The sequence below is a fragment of the Triturus cristatus genome, chromosome 6 (assembly GCF_964204655.1).
Source record: "Triturus cristatus chromosome 6, aTriCri1.1, whole genome shotgun sequence".
Lineage (NCBI taxonomy): Eukaryota > Metazoa > Chordata > Amphibia > Caudata > Salamandridae > Triturus > Triturus cristatus.
The window spans coordinates 771,477,076-771,500,158 of record NC_140589.1 but is presented as its reverse complement, the minus strand read 5'-3'; the positions used below and the strand labels follow the sequence as shown (position 1 = coordinate 771,500,158).

Sequence of the window (23,083 nt, the reverse complement as noted above, 5' to 3'; positions counted from 1 at the left end):
AACTCTTCCTGATTATGAACAGAATACCACAATTTTCAATTAACCTTTGCATGTAAAGAGAACTGAAGAGCACACCATTCTAAAGAACATTACAAAAGAGCCCCAAATTTAATCATGAACTCACCCACTTTGGTCCATGAGTGCAGCAGCAGCTGAAGGAGCTATGAACTAAATGGCCCCCAGCACAAGGTGGCCCACACCCACATTTACTGTATTGGAGCGGCAGATTCCCAGGTTGTTGAACCTGCTACCCAGCTGTCAACTCCCCCCACAGCTGCTTGGGTCATTCTTACCATCCTGACTGTCCCTAAGACTGTCCCTAAGATGGCCGCCACGAGTTGGCCTCCTGCAAAAACACTATTTCCCCCCTTGTTGGTGAGGGATCCAGCATTTGTTCTCCAGGGATTTGTAGCCACAGTGGTCCTTTACCACGATGTGCTACTACTCTTGGACAAATATTGGACATCGACTAGACCTCGAGCATATCCCCCATCCGGCTCACTCATCAGGACATTGAATCTGTGAACTTGTCACCGACCATTGAGACCTAGCATTTTGGCTGATGCCCGGTGGAGCTACCTTGATAGGGATAGAGGAGATGGGCTGTGGACTTCCCCCTCGGCCGTCACCTACCCAGCCGTACTTTGGGAAGACTTTCCTTCGTTTCTCCACCGTATGCACTGTATCTCCCTCCTACCCTTTTACCTTACCCTTCTATGTTCCATTCATCTCGTCTTCTATGCTCTTTAAGTGTTTTCTTGCAACAGATATAACTTGTAACTGATGTAACTTTGTAACTATGTAAAGCGCTCTGATACCCCTGGGTCTACCCAGCGCTAAATAAAACTCATCAAATAAATAAATAAAACAAATAAATAAATTCCAGCGTCTTCCACAACATACACTTTGCAGGGAGACTCAGTCACATAAGCAATTTTCACAGCACACGATATATCAGTTCATGTGGTGGTTTAAAAAACACTAAGGACATAGGACTGAAGATGGCAGACAATAAAACAGAATAATGTTACTCATAAATATTGAACTTACTTTAAGTTAAGAAACGTCAAGAGTGAATAGATTTCACATGCACCAATCCAGGCTTTTGTGCCACTTAATTTGTAATTAAAATGTGAAGCTCCATTAGGATCAAATCCTTCTTTCCAGGCACTTTCAATCATGGACTGAATTTTTGTAATACAAGGAACTGGCATTCCTGAACAGAAAAAAGTATAGCACATTAAAATTATACTGTGAAGGAAGAACAGACTCTGATAAAAGTGCACACAATATTATTTCAGTGATCAATAGTTATCTTACATTAACAAATTGTGAGACCAATTTTACAGAGCATGCTTCCAAACATAAGCAGTACAAGCTTATGTGGTTAATGTTTACAATTTTGAAGTGGCATTTGGTTTGTCCACATAATGCAAACTAGACATACAATCATGATGTACTAATCAAGTTCTTGAAGTCTATTTTCATCATAACAGTTTAAGAACTTTATCTTTATCACAGTCATTACTCGGTCTTCTTGTATTTTGAGCCATGACCTTCACTAAGCTCACTTAGTTTCAGCAGGCAATACCAAGATGAGGATCCCCAAAGGGATTTACCAGGTCATAAAGCAGACTAAAGAGTTTCAATTGAACAGGGTCTTTGTTTGGAGAATTACCTATTAAAGCAGTTTTCTCAACATCTTAACCCAGAATTAATTGAAGAGCAATCAGTTTTACCACCTGCAATTTCAAACGATCACCATGTGTAAGAAGAGACAATATAAAACCCCTGGTAGCGCAGAGTCCCTGTGCCATCAGCTCGCTTGCGAGTTCCCAGGTACCAACCTCTTAGACATTTGCAGCCTCATGCATCAAGCCAAAATCCAGTCGGTAAAATACCGAATCGCAAAAATCACCCGTTAGCGATTAAAAAATACCCACTTCAAATGAATGAACCCAAAACGTGAGCAAATAACGAATCGCAAAAAAAAAAATCCGCCTAAATACCAAATCGCTAATAACCAAAATGCAAAATTACCGAAGCGCTAAATACCGATTTAGCAGATACCGAAATCACTATTAGCTCCCGGAAAGTGCCAATAGCAAATAACGATTCGCACCCCAATGCAACAACAGTCGCTAATAACGAAAATCCCAAAAATCGCTATTTCGCCAGAGCTAAATAAGGGGAATCAAAACCTGGAGGTAAAGTTAAAAAAAAAAAAAAAAAAATCCCAAAAAAAATATTCAACATGTGCAAATGATTGAGGCAATCACAAAACCCTTAAATGTGGCCCAAGAGACCCTGTTGGCTCCCACAAAATGGCTGCCCTCTACGTGCTTGCAAGGAGGATGCGTATCAATGCAGCAGGACAGCGCAGGAGAAGGGTCCAGGAGCGAGTTTTCAGACTGCGCATAACCTTGCTCGGGCAGAATGAGGACGAGGTGTACGAGAAGTATCGCCTCAATCGTGCAATGATCATGCGCCTGATTGCAGACCTGGAACCATTACTGCAGCACCAGACACACCGGACCAATGCAATCCCTGCGCACGTTCAGGTCTTATGCAGCCTGCACCTACTGGCCTCAGGGAGTTTCCAGGGGGTAATTGCGATGGCCGGAGGCGTAGCGCAAAGCGCACTGTCACGCTTCTTCAAGAAATTCCTAGATGCCATGCTGACAATGCTACACACCCACATCAGCTTCCCCACAACCCCACAGCAGTTGGACCGCACCAAACAGGCATTCTACCAGGTGGCACAATTCCCACATGTGATTGGATGCATCGACTGTACGCATATCCCCATATGTCCACCCGCAAGCGCAAGTCATACCACTCAATCAACGTGCAGGGTGTGTGCGATGCCAATAACATCATAACGGACCTAGTGGCACAATTCTCGGGGAGCACACACGACTCCTACATCTTCCGCCACAGTGGAATGCACAGGCGACTAATCAACGGAGAATTTGGAGAGGGACTCCTGCTAGGTACGTAAAAATACACTTCCCCACACCAACACCACACATGTATGTACATCACCAATGCTAAGTCTATGCTTCTATCTTCTAGGTGACAGTGCTTACGCCCTGCGTGAATACATACTCACCCCATACATCAATCCAGCAACCCCACCGGAACATCGCTACAACGCTGCACACATCAGCACTAGGAATGTCATAGAGAGGACATTTGGGATTCTGAAGAGTCGCTTCAGAATCCTACATAAGACTGGCGGCGCCTTGCTATACAAACCTGAAACATGCTGCCGGATAATTGCTGTATGTGCAATGCTGCACAACATTGCGACCAGAAGGGGGATACCCATAGAGGTGGACAGGAATGACGACCACCGGGATGACCAACCACCCGCCCAACAACGACAGGCACACGTCCCTAACACAGCAGAGGGCCATAGGAGGCGGACATACATCATGCAAAATCATTTTTGAAACATGTGAAAATGAAACATTACAAGTTAGTTTGGGGTGCAACTGTTTAATGCACAGTAGCACTGAGGTTTGTGCAACAAAACTAGCTATGTAAATCATGCTCCAATTGCATAAAGTAAAATAAAAGGTGCCTTAAAGTCACGCCTGTGCATACTCAGTAAGTGGATGTCCATGGTTGCCCCACCATGGTCCATGGTTGCCCCACCATGGTCCTGTATGCATGTCCAACTGTCTAGTGGCGCTTCCCACATACCCCAAGCCTCCGCTCAGGTGTCTCCAAAGCCTCACCCGGCCTGTCCCCGTGGATGCCCGCGAACTGCGGCGCCTGGTGCTGGCCTCTGCCACAGACACACTGCTCACACTCGAGGCAGCCTCACTAGCGTCATCCCCCCCCAAAGCTGCAGCACTGCATGTGCTGCTCTGGAAGTGTTCCACAGCAGTGGTCAACTGCCCCAGTGCCTTTGCCACATCCCCGCAGAAGTGCCCAAGGTCGACCTGCAAGGACACAGTGCGGTGTGCCAACACTGCGGTACTGTTGCTGTGGCGCGTGATAGCCTTAGTAGCGGCAGCGGAACGCAACAATTGCTGTCGGTGCCTCCTCTTCTGGCACTCATGGCCCTCCCTCATGGCACTGGTGAGCTCTTGTACATCTTCCCTGAGGTGAGCATTGCCCTCTGCCACCACAGTGCTCATGTCCCTGACCGCCGTGCCCATGGCCGTTACTGCGGCAGTCATGGCTCGCATTTCACGAACAAGGTGCACGATGTTGGTGCTGATGGTTGCCATGTGGCGGCTCTGCACGCGCTGGACAGACAGAATCCTCTCCTCAATGCCAGGAGTGTGTTGGAGATCCAGGTTGCCTGAGGAGACCGAACGTTGGCGAGACCTGCGCCGCTGTGTTAGCCTGGCGCGGACAGGTGGTGCATCAGGTGGTGTGATGGCGCGCTGACCGTGTCCCGTTTGTGTGGTGGGTGTTTCCATCACCGCCAAGGGCGCAACCTGGGACCTGCGCCGCGGCGCTTTGGTGGCTGTCGTGGCAGCAGCTGGTGCTGGTGTTGCTGGTGCTGGTGTTGCTGGTGCTGGTGGGGTGGCAGGTGTAGGTGATGTGAGGGCATCCTGCGCTGTCTCAAGGTCTGATTCAAACGGTGTTTCGGAGATTATCAGCCGGCCGCTGTCATCTGAATCCCCAGGTGATGCATCTGTGTGTGAAACAGTGCATGGTTAGTGGGATAGTTAGACCTACGTAGTGTTGCACACATACATGTCCCTCTGTGATCCACTAAACATACTGTCTATACCCAGCTTCTACTGATCTGGTGAATGGTTATTGCATTTACCCCTGTACATGCACACTTGCCTGAGTAGACTACAACTCCCATGATGCACTAGTGTTAGGAGTAAAGCTGTGTGTTGCAAAGCTGCATGCACACTCAGATTCTGCTGGGGGCCTGGAATGGGATTTACGCTATGCTGGGTATGGCAACAGGCATGCATCTTACCTTGGGCACTTGTGGCTCCGCCGGACGTGTCCATCTGGGTCACTCCCACGACGGCTTCCCGCTCAATTGTACCTTCCACCAGCTCCTCCAGGGCAGTGTTAGCCTGGACCGTGGAAGGGCCGCCTCCCGTTCTGCTAGCGTCCCGGAGCCTCTCTGCTATCCTCTCCTTCGCGCGCATCCGCAGGTCGTACCACCTTTTTTTTAGGTCGTCGATGCTGCAGGGCGTCACACCAACTGCATTCACCCTCTCACGGATGCGCAGCCATATGCGGCGCTTCTCCGCCTCAGGCACCTTGAGGGACAGCTTGCCGAAGAGGCGATCGTGCTTGCTCGAGACTCCCTCAATTAGGTGCTCCAGCTCCCTGTCGGAGAACTTGCGCTTGCGCGCAGCCTCAGCGCTGGATGGGGCTTCCTTCTCCATGGATGGTGTATTTTAGCAGATGGAACAGTCTGTGTGGCTTCAGTCTGCACAGGCAGTCTGCAGTCAGTGCTCCTGTTTGCTCCTCTGTCGATGCAATGAGGGTGGGGCTGCTGTATTTCCTGGTTGGTGATGTCATCTGCACGTTTCCGGTGCGACGCGGTCATTTGCGATTTCGCTAATACCGAATTCGCTATTTGCTAATTCGGAATTACCGAACTCGCTAATAGCTAATCGGAGTTTGCATGCCCCGCTATTGTATAATCGGTAAAATTAGCGATTTTTAAGGAATCGCTAATAATTACCGAATCTGTTGATGCATACCCAAAAGCGATTCCTTAATAACGATTCCTTATTTCTCGCTATTAAGGAATCGCTTTTGGTTTGCTTGATGCATGTGCACCCTGGTTGGTAGTATATTGCAAATCAAAGTGGGGACTGTGCAAATGACTGAGTAAGTAAAGTAAACCTTGTTCAGAATGTTGAACTAGATAAAAATATTTCTAGAGGAAATATGGCCTGGGCGATGACCTGTTTATATGTGCCCCTGCTGAGGTTCATGGTAATCTACCAGCCGTTGATCTCTTGTTAATTTCCCCTCAAGAAAAAACAACTTTTTAGTTTTTCTTTTAGTTATGTGACAAGTGGTTGGCAGCTTTCTTTAAATCAAATAAATAAATTGCAGGAGTGCTCATTAGAATGGGAGGCAGATAGGTTCTGTGAGGAATCTGAAGATAGATTTGCTACCAGAAACAACTAAAGGTAAATAACTTGCTTTTCTGATGGAAGCTTCTACCTGCAGATTCCTTAACTCTGGAATCAATATCCAAGCTTTAGTGCACAGTAGTATTCCTGCCAGACAGCTTGTCAAAATGTCTGTCCGTGCATGCTTTAGAGTCCAGGCAAGAATGCCCGGTGAAAGGCATTATTGCCTGTCACCAGGCAATAACTTAACACTAACATCCCTGGAAAAAGCTGAGATATGACCTTCCCTCTTTGTGAAATGGAATTTGATGTCCTCAGGAAGCTCCTACTTGGCAAGGGGGCAGCAGAGTTTGATTAACAAAACCATTCAGCAGGATAACATCCAAATTCTGAATTGCTTTGCACTTTTTGGGCCTAATATAGCCAAGCAAAATCATCAAGCTGAGGCACCAGTTGGTGTAGAATGGAAGCCCCTGCAAAGATCCAGGGTGTGCAGCCTCCCATCCTTGGTACGATGAGATAGACCATAGAACAGGGTGATAGGATGCCCTACATGAAACTAGGTACCCACTTTAGGCTGGGAGAAAGACTTTATCGAAGGACCAGTTTGTCGATACAAATAAAAAAAGAAGATGTTACAGTAGTACGATTAGACAAAGTGTGCAGCTCGCTAACAAGCCGACCCGAGATAATGGCGATGAAAACGTAGTCTTTAGTGTAAGCAGCTCCAAAGGGTAATTATGCAAGGAGGCAGGTGAATAAAGATCTCAGTGTGGCATGACAAAAGGAGATGGAAAAAACTGGGTTGAGTTTTAAAAACACAAAACTATAGGCGATTTGAATGGCTGTGGTTGATAAGGCAAAAAAAAAGCCAAAGGGCTCACAAATAACCCTTACCTGTAGCACAGCAAAACCTTGCTAGGCCCCGGAAAACTTAAACCGCTGACAAGAGGATATCCATCACCACCACTGCAGGCAGACCAAAGGAGCTCAGATTGCCTTGCTCAAATTCCAGTTAGCCTGGCTGATGAGGGGTGATAGCCGCCTGGGACCATTTTCAGGATGCTTTTTCGAGCCCAGGAAGGACCTGGCCTGGCAGTTCGAGCTGGACTGTTCCTATGGGGAAGAGGGTCAAGACTGATTCCCATATGGCTGGATTCAAATTGGAATGTCACGGAGAGCAACAAAACTATGGATTTAGGCACAGATCTCTGTACTAGGGGTGAATGTTTGACAATGTTCAGCATATCGTCCATCATCTTTTTGCATTGCTTTAGTCACCTCAAGTGGGAAGGGTATGCACAGGCGTGGGTCCCGTTCTCATCATGCCATTGGATTCAAGCTAGCCTGGTGGATGAGGGGTGATGCCCTGAAATCGGTCCCAGGAGGCCAGTATCCTGTCCGGGGAGGACCTGGGCTGGACTGTTCCCCAGGGAAGCAGAGTAGAGACAGATATGCATTTGGCTGGGTCTAAAGTGGAATGACATGGTGAGCAAATAAACAATGGATTTATGCCCAGATCTCTGTACTGGGTGTGAATGTTGACAATGTGCAGCATTCCGTCCATCATCTTTTTGTGTTGTTTTGCTCAAATTTCAGGCATGCAGGTGAAGACTCTGCTGTTTTGGTTGCAGAACCAGCACCTCCAACTATGAGAGGACGTCCACCCTGAGCATAAGTGGAAGACAAGGCCACAGGAATAGTTGGAACACATCTGAGTACCACACATTGTGGCCATCAGGTGAAATCAATATCACTTACTCATGGTACTGAAAGTTTTCTCACAACCACAGGATGCAGATTAATGGACAGGAATGTGTACTGAAGCTAGAAATCCCAACTCAGGTGAAACGAGCCTTCCAGGACCCCTCATAGCAAAAACTGCAGGGTGCAAAACAGGTGCAATTGGGTAGTCTTGTGAGTAGCAAAAAGGTCCACCAGAGGGGTGTATCAAAGGGGGAAGACAGATTGAACCATCTCCCGGTGGAAATGCATCTTGAAATAGGCAATATGCTGCTGAATGAGATGAACTAGGCTCTACATTCAGGGAACCTGCCAAATAATGAACCACCAGCCAGTCATTGTGATCTTGAGCTCAAGACAACAGGTTCACTGCCTTCAGACACAGGCTTGAGCCCACTCTACCCGGCACACATGTGCTGTAAGGGATGAAACTAGAGTGACCCGTAAGCCTCTGTTCTCTCTAATAACCGTCACTGACCAACTCTAGAGAAACATAGCGGTTAATATAGTGGCGCCCACAAGCAAATTAGTCCAGCAGTCGCTATGGCCTGGAAATGGTAGGTTGCCAAAGTCCTATCATAGACCACAACTACAGCATTGATAGATTTATTTGAGAAATGTATTTTGTGATGAAGGCAATCTACAGGAGCTTATCACAGGCAATCATGCCTAAATGACCACGCCATTTTCCAAGACATGTCCATAACGCAATTCAAAACAGTTCTGTGAAGAAAAATAAAAAGCTTTGCAAGAATAATAAACAGGATGATCAAGAAGTGTTTGCAGTTGGATCAGGGAAACGGCGTACAGGAGAAAAAAAGCTTTACTGGTGATCCTTCCATTTCCATCTCCTCTCATCCCTTCCACTCCCTCCTATTCTCCTTCATATTGTTCCTAAATGATTATTGCACACATTTCAATTCTAACCAGTGGAAGCCAGATGTGAGCTGTGACTGTATTGGGTCCTGGTGGAGCTGCTTTACTACAAATAAACATAATTGATTCATCCCCTGGGGCCAGAAGACATCATTGTAACATACAGCTTTTTATCTTAATACCTTTTAAGCAGTCCTCAAACAAAGCATTCTTTAGAAGTGACGAAAGAACCATTTGGAAATTTCTGTAGCCACATCCCCATCCTTTATCACCAAGAGAGTTGTAGAAGTGATCTAATGGTGAGCAGAGCCATACACGTTTCACATCTTGGCCACAATTCAAGTAATACCTGGAAAGTACCTGAAGAACTCCTGAAATATTCAAAAACAAGTAATTAGGCATCCGCTTTGAAAGAAGAATAAAATACCCTGCAAAATCGGTTTAGAAACTGAAAGCTAGAATAAAATATACACAAGATAAAAATAACTGTATTGATAATTACGTTTCTTGCCAAAAGACGTTCACTACATTTATTGACTCTTTTATCTACTATTTATGACAGGCAGGAACATATGACAAGTTCTTTTAAAGAAGAAAAGTCAAATAACTATTATCCTGCAATAATGAACCCAGAGTCGTGCAACAGCATTCTCGTCTTACATCGATTTTAAGCTTATAAAAACAAGGACAAGATTCTGTGGTGAGGAATGAAAAAAATGTAAGTGAGTTACAGCAGGTTCAACAAGATGGAGTCAAGGGGGAATAAGCCTCTACATTCTATGATACATCCAGGGCTTCGTCTATTCAGGAATTTCTCTTGGATGAGGTTGGATAATGGTGCACTTTTGTGGAAACTTTATAAAGGAAAAGTAACCCCCTGAGTAATGATGAGGCCCTTACTACTTACTGTTGCACATCTACAATTTAAATGAGGTGCTAAAGGCTCAATCTTGACTAAAATCAATGTTGTCATTCATTTGTATCTTCTTTAATATTACATCCTGTTATTATTCATAATGTAGTCATTCTAACGTTGCCATCGGGTACAAACCTTGCCATGTGCCACTAAAAGCTACTAAACATCTTTGAAAGTATTCAACAGACCCACATACACCATTCATTCTTCTACTCACACATGATTTTCACTTACATATATAATTTTACATCTAACAATCAAAAAGTATTTTTACACATTTGTATACATCTCAGGCTAATTGCTGCACACTATCGTCACAATTTGTTCTTTACTTGGAATTTTTAGAGTTCTCTATAAATGAATTCAATGATACAATAGGTTGACAATATGTTGTAACTTCAACATTTTATTTCCATATGACATTCCGACTCATGTCCTCATCACTTAACAATTTTTCATTGATTATTGTTCTCGGATGTGGATTGACCAGTTTTCCTCCATGCACTTTTTGTCGTAGCGCCTTCCTCAAGAGTGCCACAAGCAATATAAAAAGCTGTAAAAAATACCATAAATTATTCTTCCGCACTGGTAAATATTCTTAGCCTGGGAATTAAGCACTATTGGGGCCTGCAGCAAGCTCTGCCCCTGGGAAATGCCATTTAGAGATATTAAGTGATTCCAAACATGAGAATCACATATTGCTATATGCAGATTATATGAAAAGTTACAAAGTCAATCTCGTAATGTCAAAAAGTAGAGTGACTGATCATATTCAAGAATTCAGTATACAGTAATTGTCTGTGCCTTTAAGACTATTGTAAACTTGGTGATGTGATTCTTTTTCCAATACAATAAGCCACGTGGTAGTGATGTTCAGGTTCCACATAGACACTTCTATTCTCAGGACGGTGATAATAAACTGAATGCATGCTTGACAATGTAAGGTGCTTCACCACAATTGCAACTTCAAGCAAACACCTTTTTCAGATGAAAAGATGGCTTTTGGCTTTCACTGACAAAACTTCACTCTAAGAGGCACACAGCTGCCATTCCTGCAACAGGACCATGACGCTTGTACAAACTGTGGAAGTGGAGACATTGTACGCAAGTCATGGTTTGTGGGGGATATAGGGTAAAATGTTCTCTTTTCTACATTCGGGGAATGAATCTGTGGGGCGAAGTACTGCACACACCTTAGGAGGGCAGCATAGGATGGGGAGGTGAGCTACATGCATTTGTTTGGATAGTGGTGTACTTTGTGAGGGATTGTTAAAGTTCATCAATACAATGATCCAGTCAGTGCACCACCAGTTCTTTACAAGGCAGAAAAACAGAAGATGAATAAAAATGTTCTTGTATACATTCCTCTAAGCTCTTCTCTTATCTATGGATGTGGTACAGATCCAATGGCAAAAGTCTACTCCTGCACATGCATAGCCTTGAAAGGCGTACACATGATGTGAGGAAATGTGATGTTTTATCTGACATGGTTGTGTGACCTCACCGTGGGATACACTCACATTTCCGATCTGAGTCCGGTCAGACTTGTTTGTTGAACCTTAGTCCAACCCTTGGTAGCTGTGGCTTCGAGCAGTCAGGCATAAACAAAGGAACGTGTAAAGCATTAAAAGTTCCAAAATAACAGAATAAGAAAGTCACGAAACACAAAAGAAATCCAACAACAATTTTTTCAAATATATTTTAGTTTCATGATTTCTTCACCAAAACCAATAAAATCCAACAGAGGATTCCTCAGATACACTTTTCATAAAAATCTGTAAATCTCAACTTTTCACTCAAAAACCAGAAGAAGCATTGGTAACTACAAGTATGCAATCTTTGGAAAACTTATTGAAAGAGTTGTGTTTGACTACTTCGGCTTACGTTGGGAGACCAAATCGGACAGGGAGAAGATCAGGGTGGCTAATGAGGAGTAATAGGACAGTTACCTTGGCAAAGCAAATCAGTCTCAAGTCAAGTTCCAGGCTCTAAAGTGAACCACCATAGACTTCAATGGAGTAATCCCGATTTAAGAGATACAGGATGCTTAAGATGCTGCGAACGTGGAGCTTTGGCTACAGGGGTTAATGTCCCTTGAAGTCCTCTTGGTTCAGCAAAAGTCCAGTTGCAACTGGACTACTGGCTGGTCTTAGTGCAACCAGGGGTTCCCTTTGGTGAAGGCTAGTGTCTGTCTTTAGCAACCAAACTGCACTCCGACGACTCTCCCATGCCCAGCAGAATGGGGTTGAATTTTTGAGCATCGGGACTTGGTCGTATGGGCTGCACATCGGCAATCAGTACCGATCAGGCAGCTGCGGCTACTGACTGACCAGAACAGCGTTTATGGCCCTGGTGCTTTAACAGGAAGTCAACCAAGTGACTCTTGGAGTTCACATCTTCTGTCCAGGGCTTGGGAGCGCCTTTTCCACAAGCCAGGCACAGTCCTCTTTGCTAGTCCAAGAATCAGAAGGTGCAGTCCAGCAGTTGGTGCAGCCTCTCCTGCCAAGTCCAGGAAACAGTATGCAGTCCTCATTCCGTCCTCTCTCCAGTCCAGATGTAATCTGTGCTCTGGGGTGTCAGAGGTGCCATCAAGAGAGGGAGCAGTCACTAAACAATATGCTACTGGGCCCCTTCCTGCCTGGTGACTACTTCCTGCGATGTGTGGCATCTATCTATCTATCTATCTATCTATCTATCTATCTATCTCAGAGAGCACTATTCTGACCACTCCCAAGATAGCATAACAGTCTGTTTTTGTGGAGCATGGTAGCCTACCCTAGAGGTGTGGCGACCTGAAAAATACATGCCGATGGAAAAACAGTTTGGCAAGTGGTTTACCCTCTCTGTCCCAGATGCCAACTAGTCTACCAAAACAAAAGACCAGCCACCGATGTATGCGTTCAGAATTTGCCCTTCAAAGGCGGCTTCCCCTTTGAAGCTCACCTTTTGGGCTGACACTCAGTGTAGTTTCCTGCCAGGGAGAGGTGATACCTCTTTCAACAGCAGACCTCTATTGTTCATACTCCTGGCAGTCATTCACATTTCTCTCCAGGAGGGCAGCAAGAAGGCTGCCTTGTGGCCAACATCTGTGAGTGGCCACAGAAAGACTTGGGCAATGGAGTGGCAACTTTCTAAAAGTTGCATTCCTTAAAAAGCTACATTAAATTCGACCTGAGCATCAAGTTGGGGTTAATGAAAGATAATTTTGATACCTTGAAATACCAACTTTAGAAGTCCCATTCAAAAGTTAACGCTAAGTTGGCAATGTGTAACCCTGTACTCACCAAAGGGGCTACTAGCCTTTCCACAGTAACAATGCCAATTCAGAGGTTTTGCAGTCTCTGGGGTTTGCCAAATCGTCTACCAGGTTGCAGTCCTGGAGGGGAGGAACACTAACTTACTGGCTCTCTGTACCACTGGTTCCATATGCTAGGGACCTATTAGTAATTAAAGATATTTTGACTGGGTATAGCCAATTCACATTAAACTATTGGCACCAAGGTCTGGCTAGCAGGCCACAGTACACTCTCAGAGTAGAAAAACCAGCAGTATCAGTCCAAACCTTTGGGGGTGATCACGCAAAAAGAGGCATTTCCTTACACACGAGAAATGTCAAGACCAAGTTAAGGTCCCACTGTTGCCTCACAAATGGCTTGGGAGGAAACGGTGCCAAACCTCAACACAAAAGTGATTCAAACAATGACAGTCGGTCCAACAAAAGTAGAAAGAAAGAACGTGACGACTAATAACCTTTTACACTGCCTTGCACTACAACAAAATTCATCGGATTCGGTGCGGTGCCTGTGGAATATTGTAACATGAGGGATCCATGGTTAGTAGTATTAATCAGAATTTGTTTCTGTAGTTTATAGTTTAATCAAAGTTTTATTTCGGTGCCAAAACAGTAAGCGGATACATGTGACCACCACCCTGCATTGTTTAATCCTGCACAGCTGCACCAGCGCTATGGATAGGCTTACTTTCATAGTGACAGAGAACTGTAATTCTCAACTGTCATTTCCGCAGGGGCGAGATGCAAGATTTGAAGCAAGATCCCAACTTACCGCACCCACCGGTGCAAGCCCAACAGTGTCAAAGCCAACACGGAAGGAATCAACACGGAAGGAATGGGGGTAGAGGGGAAACAAAACAAGAAAAGAACAAGCATTTGCAATGCAATAGGTCTCGCATTTGTGAGAGTTTAAGCCAGTGGTTGCCAAACTTTTTTGACCCATGGCTCCCTTGACCTAATTGGCAGTTGGCCGTGGCTCCCCACCACTTTTTTACCAGCGCACTGGGGTGCCTCGGCACACACTTTGGGAACCAATGGTCACATGAAAACTCAAGCCTAGACGTGATGATGGCTACTCTCTGAATCCTTCACCATCATAAAACTTTATTTACAATCACACAGATCTTATAAAGTACATCTCAATTGCTAGAGAAAGGCTCAAGGAGCTCTGTGGCGTTACATGGGGTGGGCTCTGATGAACCCAAGATTGCTCACCAGATCCCATCTACCCAGTGTTTTAAGTGTGCTGGGTCCTGCCAGTGCAGTTCTAAAACGCAGCAGTCAAGATGGGTCCCTATCGGGCTCTCCATTTTTGCCTTCACCCTCAGGATGAAAAAAAAATCTTAACCCTGTAGAAGTCACTTCACTGCCTTTGAGGTAACTTCGAAAATACTCGTTATAGTTCTTTCACAGTCTCATCATTTCAGAACTGAATCATTTTCAATATTATATACAACAAAGCCATAGTTGTTGCTTATTTGTGTTATGCCACTAAGAATCATTGGCACAGCCAATAGTCCTGGCTTGTTGTAGGTGTAATGTTGTATTATATATCTGGATGCAATGACAGAAGCAGCAAATTACCAGTCAGGCAGCACACTATGCTGAGCACAGATTAAGCAGCGCCCTTTATTACATTAGCCACACCCCTTTGAGACCCCCCCCGTTTTTTCATCCCACTTAAAGCCCTGCATTTACATAAATGTAGGAGTACTTCTCCCGTCATACTTACTGCATGAGTGTTGGCTCATCTGCTTCAAAGTCGTATTTTTCCTCCCACCCCACACACCCCTCTTCGCCCTCAAATTCTTGGTGTAATGATTATTCACTAACAATTTGGCAAAATAACTTCCAAGTGTAATTGTGCTGAACTGTAATGCGAATTCAGCTGTTCTCCAAACTTGCAGCCTTTTATTACATTGCTTCAGGACGCACCGCTCTTTCTCTCAGCCAAATTCACTGTGATGCGTAGGGTGACCAACTGGCATTGGTGCAAATTCAGGATGGTGAGTGTAAAAATTAATATTAATTTTGAGCTGAGCCTTTTTGAGAAGAGGCCCATCAAGAACTTCACCCTCGCTGCAGGAGCCATTCCAGGACTGGGACAGAAGCCACCCAGGGCGGAGACAGGATCCACCACAGGGGGGACAGGAGCCATCACAGGGGGGACAGGAGCCATCACAGGCGGGGGGGACAGGAGCCACCACATGGGGGGACAGGAGCCATCACTGGGGGTGGGGGGCAGAAGCCATCACAGGAGGGGGAACAGGATCCACCAGGGTGGGCACAGGGATGGGCATGCAGTATTCTAGTATCATCTTGGTCTCTTCCAGGGTGGGGTAGGGCTCCTCACCCCCTCCTGGACAAGACAACGAGACGACAGGCTCTCTTTCTAAAATATTAGATTTGCCATCCCCCACTGTGATGTACAGAACTTAAAGGAGATACTCCAAAAGAACTGATTTAACTGATTGTCCTCCATACTTTGTTAATCAGTGTGGGTGCGACTGTGCCATTTCTTTATTTTATTACATTATAGACTGCATGTTTTAAGAACCGAGGTTTGCTTACAATTTAGTAACAGGAATTAAGCTCTGTGGAGAGAACCACGTGCTGCCTCGGTGTAATCAGGGCCGGTTCTACGATTTTTGGGGCCCTGGGTAGAAAGGGAAGGCGTGAGGCCCCTCTAAGTTGCAGAGACATGACACATGACGCATTCAGGGCTGTTTGCATCTGAATAGATGCCCCTGCGCCTGAAGCTGCAGCCCCTCCCTCTCAGTCACCTTCAAAGACAGCTCATCAAGGGCTGAAGGTGTGACGGTTGCCATCCCGCTGTGCTTCTCCAATGCTGCTGGGGGTCTGAGATTCGGTACTGAATCGGCGTCTGTTACACCCGACCTCAACAGCATCGGAGTCAAGCAATTACGGACAAATGGCATCGGTTAAAGAATCCTTCTCCTTCACGGACAACGGACAGACGAGTGTTGCGCTGCGGATGCAATTACCATGACCCACATCCTGTGCGGCGGCGCGGCGCCCCCGGCCTCTCATCACGGCGCACTGGGGTGCCGCGGGGCACACTTTGGGAACCACAGGTTTAAGCTACTGGCATTGCATTTTATTTATTTGGATAAATTAACACATAAATAAAGCGAGCAACATTCTATTAAAAATGGAACTGCAAGTTTAAGGCAAAACTGTCTTAAGTGTATATCACTGGATGCAGGATCTCCCTCTTCCAGAAACGACCTTATATCCACTAAATGCTTATTGCGCCGTGCATAAATCTGTGTTTATCAAAAAATGAATATCTGTCTCCTGGCATTTTCATAGTATAAACTGCCTTTTGGAAAAAAAAAGGGAAAGAGAGCACCTGATCTTACTGCTCATTCTCGTTGAGTAAACAAAAGTCTGCAAGCGGACTGGACTGTTTGGTCTGAATTTAAAAATGTGAAAATATCAACAATGCTGACCGCCCCTCACTGCTCTAATACTAGATTGTTTTCCCACGTATTTTGTGTCCATATTTGAAAAATAACTGTTAGACCTGTCAGCCCTTTGGGTGGTCCCTCCTCATCATTATTTATTTTGTCCCACTTTTGCCTCAAACCCTGTTTGAATTTTTCCTTTTTGGGAACCACCAGACTTTTTAGTGTTGCTACAGATTCAGGGAGCCATTTTAGCTACCCCTGAAACTTCTGTCGGAGGGCCTGGAGCACAAAATGGTGGCCACCTGTGACATCACCAGCATCCACTGGAACCTGCTAGCACCTTCCAGAACATTCCAGAACCCTGTGACAGTTGGAGGCGGTTTAGAATGTTGGGAAGCTAAGAGAGAGAGTTGGCAGTTGGAGCTGGCAGTTGGCACCTGACTGGTGAAGAGAGAGCAGCACAACAGTGAAGGAGGAAGGAGTGAAGCAGCAGGGGTGGAAACTTGTGCCTGGAGTGGGGTCCATAAACCCACCCTTGATACTAGTCCCTACTGATGGATCCCAGCCTGTAGCCCTGTGTGGGAAGAAGCCAGAAAAACTCATCCTAAGGACCTGGACAGCAGGAACAGGCCTTAGAAGCAGAAAGCAGCAAGATCCTGACCTGGAAACTGGTTTCCCTGGAGTCCGGCGTCGAGTAGCCTAAGACCTGGAGCCCGAGGTGGAGAAGCGGCGCTGACTGAAGAAGCAGACGTCGTACCCGGAGCCGCCTGAGGTCGTGAGAGGGCGCCGACGGAGGTCGTGAGGAATACCAAAGGTCGAGGAGGAAGTTAACCGAGGTCGAGTGAGCGGCGACATCGGGGGAGTGAAGTCCGCCCTCCGGAGTCGTCGGAGACCGAGGTGAAGTGTACCGGAGGTCGGGAGTGAGGATCGCACTCCGGAGTCGCCCGGAACCTGAGAGGAGGAGCACCGGAGGTCGGGGGTGAGGATCGCACCCCGGAGTCGCCGGAAGTCGACATCGAGGCCAGGCCGGCCGACGTCATCGAAGCCGAGAGCGCCATCGGACCGGAGCTGCCCGAAGTCGACATCGAGTAGAGACTGCCCGACGCCGTCGAATCGGAGGTCGAGATCGAACCGAGGCCGCCGACATCGGACCGGACCCGCCTACCGGCGTCGTCTAGAACTGACATTGTGCCGAGGCCGCCGAGACCGAACCGGAACCGCCTCACGGCATCGACACGACTCCAGCGGCGTCGGAACATCAGAAAAAGGGCAGTAAGTGGAGTAGAGGGCGCCTAAGGCCCTGTGGAGACCTGAGAGACTGCTCTAAGGGGCTAGGGAGGTGCTGAAACCAACCTGACTGTGCCAGGGGTGAACTGGGACTAACCTAGAGAGGTTGTGTGGAGAGAGAAAGCCCGGGCACTGGTATTCCCCCCCTGGATCTACCTCAGTTTAGGCCTCAGCCTTGTCCCAGCCAGGGAGTAGACCCCCCCCCTCAAGCCTTCCACAACCCTACAAGCTGTGCCTGGGCCCAATCAGCCCTCAGGAATTGAAAAGTGATCTGATTACATGAGTGCTGCTGTATACGTTTAATTATTTATTGGGGGCACTGTATTTATTGTGTTAACCTATTTATTGCTTCACTATATTTATTGGTCTACAGGACTTGTGGGTGTACAATATTTATTGGTTCAGTATTTATTGCCTCAGAATATTTAATTGCCTGTATTACCTGCACTTATATTTATGTCCCTTGTATTTATGATCATGCCTATTTATTGAATCTCCAGACAGTATTTATTTGACCTGCACTATTTAAATTTGTATATTGTGATTGTCTTATTTATTTTTCCAATCAGCAACTAAGAGAAAAAGATAAAGAAGAATATTTTCATAATTTTTACGGTGTAGAGTCGTTTTTGGAACGGATGCACGCATGGTTATTGTATGGGTATATTGTATGCTTAGCACGGTGCCTGTTTCCTGACCACTCGAGCCAAGCTACCACAGTGTGTTCGGGGAGTCCACCACCACCCTGCGGAGTGGGAGTGGGCTGTTTCCAACATAAATTGGTGTTCAGTGGTGGGATAGAGCTGTGCCTACGTATACTCAACAATAACTGTGGGTAGTCCATAGGCCTACACCGGGAGTTTTCTCAAAAGCGGCCTTCCTAATTGTGGGTTTTTGTTTTTTCCAAATTTACTCTGGTGGTGGGAGGAGGTATTATTAAAGGTACCCCCCTGCATAGTTACTGCACAAAAACCTGTCCTCTAACCTGAGTGGGCAAGATGGAGTTTGTACTAGAAAATCTAGAAACGTACACTGTGGCCCAACTCAGGGAGTTTTGCCAGCGGGAGGGGGTGTACTGTCCCCCAGGAGCAAAGAAGGGTGCACTCCAAACTAGCTTAAGGGCTTGGGGGGAGGCACGCCGAGAAAACAAGGCTGAGGAGGAAGACAGGGATGGAGAGCCTGACCCCGAGGGGGCTGAGATGTACCAACCTGAGGTGGGGAACCTGTCAACAGGGCCCAGAACCATTTCTAGGAAGGGCAGCAGTGCCTCTAGCGGTGGCTTGTCTGAGGTGGAGACCGGAGGGAGAAAAGACAGCTCACATGGGACTTAGCAAGGCTGGAGAAGGAGAAGGAGGAGCAGAGGATGGCCCATGAATTGCGACTGAAAGAAATAGATCTTCAGATCTTGAGAATCGGGGCACAACCTGTTCCTAATGGTGGCAGCCAAACCCAAGGGATCACCAGGGAACCTAAACCATACCTGCCAAAGGACATAGTAGCTAGCTATGGAGTGGGCGACGATATCGCCAAGTGGCTAGCGGCCTATGAGGTCTCATTGAGGGCCCATGGGGTTCCAGAGAAGTACTGGGGAGGGGGATTGTACAAGTACATGCCTCCAGCGGGTAGGGATGCTTTATTGGCCCTCGAGGAGGATGAGCAGACCCACTACCCCACCATGAAACTGGCGCTCATCAGAAAGTTTGGACTAACACCTGAAAAGTACAGACAGAAGTTCAGGGGTAGTCACAAACTGGGCACGCAGAATTGGGTGGACTTCCTGGACTATGCGAAGAAGGCAATGGAAGGTTGGATTCAGGGCAGTGAAGTGAGGAACTACGAGGGGTTGTTTGACCTGGTACTGAAGGAACACCTGCTCGAGAAATGTTTCCCTGAACTGCGGCAACACCTGGTGGATAGCAAGCTGACCAGTCCCCGGAAGCTTGCTGAGGAGGCGGACATTTGGGCTAGTACCCGGGTGTCCACAAGGGGGACTGGAGGGGATACTCAAAAGGCCGGACAGGGCGCCCCCCAGAAGAAAGAGGGAGGGGAAAAGAAAAAGGAGTTCTCCAAAGGCCCCCAAAATAACTTCCAAGGGAAGGGAACAGGATTCACCTCTAAGGCTAACCTGCCCAGAAACCCTAATCCTGGCCAGAGTCAGCAGCCAAGGGTTGTCCATTGCTACGAGTGCGGTGGCGTTGGACACTATAAAGGAGATCCGAAGTGCCAGAAACGACCACCCCCTCCCACTGGAGGAAAGACCCCCGGAGTAGCTAGTGCAGTGCTCGGGGAGGAGATGCCCTTAACTAAGGGAAGGGAGTGGGCGGGTGTCACTTTAGTGTCCCTGGGAGAACGGGAGATGGTTCCTAAGATCCAGGTGCCCGCAAATACCGCAAAGTATGGGCAGTGGGTCACCATCAACGGCCAAAGAGGGGAGGCTCTGAGAGACACAGGAGCCAGTATGACTATGGTGCGTAGCCAACTGGTGTCTCCAGAGCAGGTAATTCCCGATGTACTCCACCCAGCCGCGATGGCTGACGGCAGAACAGGCCACTATCCAGTGGCCGAGGTTCCCTTTGAATGGGGGGGGGGTTGCAGGTTCACTTCGAGTTGCCGTAAGCCCTGCCGTGCCAGTCGATTGTCTGCTGGGGAATGATATGGAGCACAACGCTTGGAAGGAGGTGGAATACCGGACTCACACCGAGATGCTGGGTACACCTGACTGGGCCTGTGTTAGCACAAGGTCCGCGACTACCCGAAGAGGGAGTTCATTTCGGCTGGAGCCTGGAACAAAGGCCCAGCCAGCTGCCAGTCAAGGGAAGAACCGAGGACAGGAGGAGCCTGCCTCGGCGTCTCCACCCCGTAGGACGGATAGGCCACCGGAGGTGGTGGACCAGGAGTCTGCGGAGGGGGACGTTACCAACCTGGAGGACCTACCCATCCCGGCCGAGTGGCACGTGGAGGGAGGCCCGTCCAGGGAGGAATTCTGCCAGGGCCAGAGGGAGTGCCCTACCCTTGAAGGGCTGAGGCGACAGGCCAAAGCCCAGGCAGCAGGGAACGTTGAAGGGAACTACAGTGTTTACTGGGAGGATGGCCTCCTCTACAGTGAACCCAAGGCACCCCTACATGGATCGTCACGAGCCTTGGTAGTTCCTCAACGTTATCGAGCCTTCCTTCTGGAGTTGGCTCACGAGATACCATTGGCAGGACACCTGGGGCAAGACAAGACCTTCGCCCGTCTTGTCCCACACTTTTATTGGCCTCAGATGAAAGTGTCGTCCGATACCTACTGCCGGACATGTGTGTCTTGCCAAGCCAGTGGGAAAACAGGGGTGAAGCTGAAAGCTCCCCTGGAACCACTTCCTGTCGTTAGCACCCCCTTTGAAAGGGTGGGCATCGACATTGTGGGTCCATTAGATCCACCAACTACAGCTGGTCACAGGTTTATCCTGGTTCTGGTGGATCATGCCACACGGTACCCAGAGGCAATACCTCTGAGGACCATAACAGCACCTGTTGTGGCTAGGGCCCTGATGGGAATCTTTACCCGAGTGGGTTTTCCCAAGGAAGTTGTGTCCGACAGGGGGACCAACTTCATGTCAGCGTATATGCGGGCAATGTGGAAGGAGTGTGGAGTGACATACCGGTTCACCACTCCTTACCACCCCCAGACCAATGGTCTGGTGGAGAGGTTTAACAAAACCTTGAAGGGCATGATCAGAAGTCTGCCTGAAAGCCTGCGGAGGAAATGGGACGTCCTCCTACCCTGTTTACTTTTTTCCTACAGGGAAGTGCCACAGAAGGGAGTGGGCTTCAGCCCCTTCGAGCTTCTGTATGGGCACCCTGTACGGGGACCTCTCAACCTGGTGAGAGACGGATGGGAAAGAACTCCCAGAAAGCTTCCCCAGGATGTGGTGAGCTACATGCTGGCCTTCCGGAGCCAAATGGCTAAGTTGTGGAAGCAAGCTTCTGACAACTTGGAAGCCAGCCAAGCAGTGATGAAGGCGTGGTATGACCACAATGCTCACCCGGTGGAGTTGGAGCCTGGCCAGAAGGTGTGGGTGATCGAACCGGGAGAGCTTAGTGCCCTCCAGGATCGCTGGTCAGGACCCTTTGAGGTGTTGGAGAAGAAGGGTAAGGCTACCTACTTGGTGGACCTGAAGACCCCTCGTCAGCCCCTGCGGGTGCTGCATGCCAACCGCCTCAAACCCCACCACGAGAGGCCCGAAGTCATCTTGATGATGGTGACTGACGGAGGAGAGGACGTGGAAAGCGAGCCTCTCCCTGATCTGTTTGCGTCTCAAGAGAAGGATGGGTCGGTGGAGGGAGTGATTCTCTCCCCATCTCTAACTCCTGAACAGCAGGAGGACTGTCGCCAGGTCCTGGGGCAGTACTCCTCGTTGTTCTCCCTTGTCCCGGGTAGGACTCACCTGTGCGTCCATGACGTGGACACAGGAGACAGCCCACCTGTGAAGTCCAAGATCTACCGGATGTCAGACAAGGTGAAGGCCAGCATTCATAGTGAAGTCACTAAGATGCTGGAGCTAGGAGTGATCGAACCTTCTAGCAGCCCCTGGTCTAGTCCGGTGGTGTTAGTACCAAAAGCTGCACCACCGGGTGCCCAACCAGAACTGAGGTTCTGTGTGGACTATCGGGGACTGAATTCAGTGACCAAAACTGATGCTCATCCGATCCCTAGGGCGGATGAATTGATTGACCGGCTGGGAGCTGCCCAATATCTAAGTACCTTTGACCTTACTTCTGGGTACTGGCAGATCTCGTTGACTGATGGAGCAAGGGAAAGGTCAGCCTTCTCCACGCCCAATGGCCACTACCAGTTCTGTGTGATGCCCTTTGGGCTCAAGAACGCACCTGCCACGTTTCAGCGCCTGGTAAACCAGATCCTCACCGGAATGGAGAGTTTCTCTGCTGCTTATCTGGATGACATAGCCGTCTTCAGTAACAGCTGGGAGGATCACTTGCGTCACCTGCAAGCTGTTCTCCAGGCCCTGAGACAAGCTGGATTGACGATCAAGGCCAGCAAGTGCCAGATCGGGCAGGGGTCGGTAGTGTACCTTGGACACTTGGTGGGTAGGGGAACGGTGCAACCCCTCCAGGCGAAGATCGAGGCCATCATGGCCTGGGAACCCCCCAAGACACAGACTGAGGTCCGAGCATTTTTGGGCCTCACGGGATATTACCGCCGCTTCGTGAAGGGGTACGGTACCATCGTAGCCCCCCTCACGGAGCTCACGTCCAAGAAACAACCTCGACGGGTAGGCTGGACGGAGGCCTGTCAGCAGGCCTTTGTGAGATTGAAGAAAGCCATGTGCGAGGCCCCGGTCTTAAGGGCCCCAGACTTTTCCAAGGAGTTCATTGTCCAGACAGATGCATCAGAACATGGCATTGGGGCAGTGTTATCGCAACTCAACGAAGAGGGTCTGGATCAACCCGTGGTCTTCCT

At 48.0% G+C, this 23,083-nt stretch overlaps 1 protein-coding gene across 1 annotated transcript in view; it reads right to left on the bottom strand.

Moving 5' to 3' along the window:
* The window catches only part of ZUP1 (zinc finger containing ubiquitin peptidase 1), a 138,821-nt gene that overhangs the window by 46,546 nt on the left and 69,192 nt on the right, over positions 1–23,083 (bottom strand). The window contains exons 5-6 of the mRNA XM_085611312.1: positions 8,879–9,067; positions 1,051–1,216 (exon numbers count right to left, since the gene is read on the bottom strand). Coding sequence (XP_085467438.1) covers positions 1,051–1,216; positions 8,879–9,067 — 355 coding nt within the window. The remainder of the gene's footprint in view (positions 1–1,050; positions 1,217–8,878; positions 9,068–23,083) is intronic.